At 51.9% G+C, this 6,000-nt stretch overlaps 1 protein-coding gene across 1 annotated transcript in view; it reads right to left on the reverse strand.

The window, feature by feature from the left end:
- CRHR1 (corticotropin releasing hormone receptor 1) overlaps positions 1 to 4,793 on the reverse strand; it is a 30,936-nt gene extending 26,143 nt beyond the window's left edge. The window contains exon 1 of the mRNA XM_062595608.1: positions 4,746 to 4,793. Within this exon, the coding sequence (XP_062451592.1) occupies positions 4,746 to 4,793 (48 nt within the window). The remainder of the gene's footprint in view (positions 1 to 4,745) is intronic.
- Positions 4,794 to 6,000: the final 1,207 nt, after the last annotated feature.

The raw sequence follows: 6,000 nt of genomic DNA on the forward strand, positions 1-6,000 counted from the left end.
TTCCACTGCAGATAGCCATAATTGGATGGCAGAGTGATTAGCTGGGTTAAGCAGCACGATCCAGTGGCTTCAAATAAAACAGGAGAAGGGATTCGGCTATGCAGATGGATGGGGGCGCTTTCTTATTGCTTGGTCCTGTTCCCTGGCCCAGCTCGGCTTGCTGCCCCCTTCTCACATTGCTTCACACTTGTACAAAAGTACTTGTGGAGGAAGAAAGACCTCCTGGGATAGTAATGACACATGGGAAGGTGGAGGGCTGAGTGCAGAGTCGGTCTATCCCATCTCTTCTTCCTCACTAGGCATTGAGGATTCCCAGGATATGTAGCTGAGACTGAGCCCACATTTGACCATGAGTTTGCAGGAGAAGTTGCCAGACTTCAGGTGTTAAACACACAGTCAGCTTTAAAGGAGCTAGATGCCAACCTCAGATGGCAGAGCAACATCAGCAGTGCAGCAAGGGCGGGCACAGATCAGCACAGCTGGCCGACACATGGCAGCCTGCAGCTGGAGGTGACCTTGCGATGCTTTACCAAGTATGGTGCCTTCACCTATTCCAGCATGCCCGATTTCCAATGTGCCCAGTTGCACATCGTTTATAACTGTCTCTAACCCCTTGCGCTCGTCCTGCTGCCCAGCCACATCCCTGTCCCCTGCCTTTGCCTCTGCCTCCACTGACTTCTAGGCTGTCTTCTTCAGTCTGTGAGCTTCTTACTGTCTCCACCTTGATGACTTTCACAGCTTTGAAAAGTCCCCTCCCCAATCTGAGCAACTAATGAAAATACTAAGGAGCATTCGGCCCAGAAAAGACCCCCTTGCCTTGCCCTTACAACTCCCTTGCCTTAGCCTGGACGGTGACTTGCTTTTTGGCCCCCTGAGTTCAAGCTTTCTCCAAGACCTTCGTTTGATTAACAAGCACCTTGTTGTCCCTTCAGTTGCTCAGGAGCATCGAAAGCCCTACCCGCACCAAGACAAAGCACAGGTGAGAGATCAAGGCTCAGTGCAAGAATCACAGGGGTGATATCCCGTGGCTGGTGTGACTCGGAGGGGAAGAGCAGACAGTGATAACAGCTCCATCTGGCATTAAAATCTGTGGATTTATGAATTTACCCATATTAGAGGGCCAGCCCTTGTCACTGTGTAGACAGCATATTTGCTCGGAGTATTTATTCTGTTTGGAGACTCTCCCTTTTAAATGATGAGCCTGCTGGATGCAGAACCAAACAAAAGAATATCAATCATGCCTAAATGAATGCCCTGTAAAACCTGATTTATGGGTAATTAAAGGCTTCCCTGGATTAATCTCTTGTCTCTCTTGCTTACCATAAATAATTCTGGCTTCATTTGTGTATCAAAGGGGGCCTGGATTTTTGAGGACAGCTAAAAAAAGAAGAATGGCGTTTGGATATTGGAAACGAAAGCCACAAACAGGGTGGAGAAGGGGAATCAAAGTAAATCCTCTGGAATCTGGATTTGCCAGAGCAAGGGCCACTAAAGAAGAGGTAGAGTGATAGACAGAGTCAGAAGGGAAGGACCATTTTTCTAAGGTTGTATTAAACTCTGCTGAAGACCAGAGAACTTTGTGCATTCACAGATGTTTACACTTTGAGGCTGAAGTTCTTTTTTTTTTTTTTTTAATTACCTCCCAAGGTCCCATTCTTGGCTGCCCCATGCACCTTCCCTCAACTACCACCTTTTGTAGGCTCATACTTTGGGTTGTACATGTGCCATTTAATTCACTTATAATTTTCCTCCAGTTTATCTGCATACATAGCTAAGGAAACCCTAGCTATGGTAAAGCATTGGCAGTTTTTGCTGTTGTATTTTCAGGGCAGATAGTACAGGATTTCAGGGTGGAAGAGCTACTGTGATCTGTAAAAGATAGGGCAAAAGCTTTTGCCCACTGACTTCTGAATCTTGTTGTTCTGCTTCATGTTGAGTGACTCATTGGTGAAGCAGGGCACTGTCTACAGTGAGGGAGAGTCTGTTTTATTAGCTCAACATACAGTTGGGGGGGGAACAACAGATGGGCCTCTAGGCGTGTTATCCCATCTTCAGGAAGAGCCATCTTCTCCTAACTGACAGCTTTCAAGTGTTGGGGAATGGCTCCTGGGCTGAGTTTGTTCAGGGACCCTCTGCTAACGACTTTTCCTTTCTTTTGAGCCTGAAAACTGTTTTCCATCCCAGGCCAGCAAAGGCAGAGTGGGATCCAGGCTCTCTAAATCCTGCAGCTTGGGGCTGGTGATGGATTCGGACCTCATCTTGAGCTCATCACTCACGACAGACTTCTGGGCCAGACCTGCAGCAGGCTCTGCGCTGAATTTCCGTGGGGCAGGGCTGTGTTTCAGGCTGGAGTCGAACGGTCTCTGCAGGCTAGGCTCATTGTATTTCTATACTTTCATCCTATGGCGATAGAGCAGCTATTCTGGGAACAGCCTGTGCCATTGCCATTCCCTTCTGCTTTCACTGGAGCTGCGAAATCACGGGGGTGATTTCGTACACCCAGAATAAACTCAGGCTTTTAAGGAAACCCAGGACTGGAAGAGATCCCCAGGATCAGCATGTCCTGCTACTGCAGGCTCCGTGTCTCCTGCAGGGATTTGAGCAGCGAAGGGGTGGTGGCCCGGTTTCGTGTTTATTGTTGCTGGAGCTGATGAGATGTGGAGGAGGGTGAGGGGAATTCCCCCCCCCCCCCATCAAACTCATTTTCATAAAATAATAGGGCTTTTCCAAATGATTTTATCAGTGCCTGACAAAACTGCAGGCGAACTGTTTCTTTTTCTTTCATCTGTTTAAAGGACTTGCAGGACACAAAAAGAACATTTTTGCAGCACATCTGTCTGCCTGTCTCTTTGTCCATCTATCCGTTCTCCAAGGGATGTCTGCCTGGCAAGACAGCGGGGACAAAACCTACGCTAAACTGGAGCCGACAGCCAGGTGCATCGGAAACACCTGCGTTGTGCCAGCTCGGAGACCTGCAGGCTGCAGAACCTGCCGAGGCAGGAGAGATTAGCCCCCGCTGCGCTTGCTCTCGGCGCTGGATTGCTGCAGGTCTCTGCGCTGCGTGGCTGGACGCTTGTGCGGGTCTGCCAGGCTGCAGGGACATGCTCACTTCGGGCTGTGGTTTCGCGGTCACTTTTAGCCCGTGTGGCTGCTAGGAGAGGCTTTGCCTTGCGCGTGGCTGGGGCTGTGCTCCCAGACCTAGCTCGGAGGTTTCTTTTTTTAGGGCTGGCCAATGTGGCTGGGGAGTCTCTGATTCACTGGGGTGGGCGTTGAGGACCACTGGCACTATTGGGAACCTGTTTTCCCATGTCTGAGGATGGCTGCGACCCCTCGTAGGATTAAATGCTCTTAGTGGTCAGACCAAGACTGCCCACCGCAGACCTTGCCCCTCTTGCATGGGGTTTGTGGCTTTGCCGGCATTGTCCCCACACATGGGAACAGATCTGGGGAGAAAAGGTCCTGCTTTCCCTCACCTTTTCTTATACCATAGCCAAGCAAAATCTGCACCAGGGAACACAACCGCAAAAGAGCTCTCATAAAACAGAACTAGGACCAAGCAGTTGAAGAAGAAAGCAGGCTGTTCAGAAGAGCAGCTTTTAAAAGCAACACCAAGTTGGCAGCAGGCTTGGCTGGCACATGTGAGCTCTTTGCATCACTTACGTGAGAACTTTCCTGTTCCGAATGTGGAGCTAAATCCACCTCCCTGGTCTTGCTGCTGGGGGTGCCTGGCTCTGAGACCAGCCCACGGGAGGCAAACCGCAACTCGGCTAAGGCGGGAGGGCTGACCCGCGGCTTTTTGTGTCAGTCCAGCTCTGCAATTGCAACTGTGCTGTTGAGACAGCATTTTGCAGAGAGCCAGGCAAATTCTTTTTCACCCTCTTGACATAGCGATTTAAGCAAAAAGCTGATCGCTTTGTGTAACTGCTTATCCAGTTTTGTTAATTTAATGCTCAGGTTTTCACTGAAAAATGTTTTTTTTTTTTCTTGTCATTCCCCCAGGGTTTTGGATTTAAATGTTCTTTGGGTTGGGAACATTTGCTTTCTCGATGAGTCCTCAGGGAAGAGAAATATTGTTTGTGACAAAGCATTTGCATTTTGTGCAGAGCTGCAAAATTAGCTGTGGCTACATTTCCTTAGTGAACAATTTAAAGTCTTGTGCTCAGTTAGGAAAAAAGAAGCAGTTTCCTTAGGAAAATAACTGAGGGGTAGAATTTGGCTATGCATTTGTGCCATCCCCATCCATCACACCCCCAGAGCAGCCACCCCCTGCCTCCTCTCAGCAGCAGAAGGGAAACTGGTGGCAGCTGGTGATACTGGGAGGTGCAAGGCAGAGCTGGGCTGCTCTGCAGGGCCACTTGCCCTGGCTCCTCTACCGCACCCAGATGCCAGCCCTGAGCTGGGATCTCCTGGCTACCACCAGGACAGCAGCTGGCTGAGGACCTGCCCTGTCCTTCACCTGCTACTTCCAGGTTGGAAGTCCCCCTTCCCCCCCCCCCCCCGGACTGATGCTTTCACCAATGCCAGCCTCCCATTTTGGGAGGCACCAGGAACTTGCCAAGACCCCATGCTTTGTCTGGAGGAATCCTGGGGGCTCTTGGTGATGGGTTCTCTCATTTTACTCTTCCCTTCATTCAATGCAATGAAAAAGTCACTCAAGAGAAACCCAGAGGTTCAGGATGCGAAGGGGTGATGGGGAGAAAGGCAGGAGAGCCCATTTAGGAGAAGAGGGCTTGCGAGCATCTTACCTGCAGGAGGAGGAAGAGGAGGAGGGTAGGACGTATGCTGGGTACCATCCTTAACTCCCACTACGCCCAGCTCTCCCAGGCATGTTTAGCAGTGGTCCCCACTTCTGCTGGGCTCCTTCTGCCGTCTGGGGTAAAATCCTCTAGGCTTTGTGCAAACGAGGTGGTCACCAACACAGACCCAGGCTCCTGGCACCGTGACTCTTGCTGACCTGAGTCCCCGCTGAGCTGTGCGGACGGAAGCAGGTGCCTTTCGCCCTCCCTCCCCTTTGCTCAACAACCTACTCCTGCCTTTTATAATCTTGCTCTGAGCCGGTCGTCTGGGCTTCCCACCTTCCAGCTCCCTTACTCGGCTGGGGATGGGTTACATCTCTCCTTGCCATCCTCCTCCTCCTCCCCCCCCCCCCCCATTCCCTCCTCCTCTGCCGCTTCCTCCTCCCCCTTTCCTTCCTCCACAGCCCCGGTGCCTTGCAACTCTTTCTTTCTTGCCATCCCCTCGCTCAGCACCTTTTGCAAGCAAAACTTCCCTGCTGCCTTGGGAAGTCCTCTTCTCCCCCTGCCCTGCCCTGCCTTGCCTTGCTGGGGAGGGGTCCTCGCATAGGGCGGGCAAGCCCCTGCCCCGCCTGGACCGCGTCTCCCAGCTCTGCCCCTCCGTTTTCCAGTGGGAGACAATTCCTCCGCAAAGGCAGGCGTTTTGCTGCCACTGCAAGCGCTTTTGTGGAGGCTGCGGACACCTGTGTGTATGCAAAAGGATTTTTGCCTGCAATTTATGGGAGGATTTATGTAGTCGCAGATCTTGCTCAAGGCTCTGGCAGAGGGGCTGGGGGAAGGGAAGGCAAAGGTCTGTCCTTTCACTCAAGCATCTCCCTCTGGGGAGGCAGCAGGGGCTCTTGGTGCCTTGAAGCCCCCCCAGCAGAGGCAAGCTGCTCCTACCCCTGCAGCCCCATGTCCATCCTTGTGCCTGCAACACGAACAGTCATCGTTTGCAACCCGGGATAGCCTGAGCTTGGCTTTGGAGCTGGAGGAAGCAGACCAGGCTACAACAGGGGAAACTGAGTCACAGAGGAGGTGGGGTGGGGCTGCTGAGTGGAGAGCAGTTTACCCAGCAGGGTATAGGCAATGCAGCAGGGACAGGAGGGCTTGAACTGACCAGGGAGAGGGGCACTGGGTTGGGGAACGTATATCCAGTGTGGAAACGTGTCCTGGTGAGGTTGGAGAGTGGCAAGGGATCACTCAGGGGAGCCAGCACAAGGCTCCT

Source organism: Rhea pennata, chromosome 26 (genome assembly GCF_028389875.1).
Source record: "Rhea pennata isolate bPtePen1 chromosome 26, bPtePen1.pri, whole genome shotgun sequence".
NCBI lineage: Eukaryota > Metazoa > Chordata > Aves > Rheiformes > Rheidae > Rhea > Rhea pennata.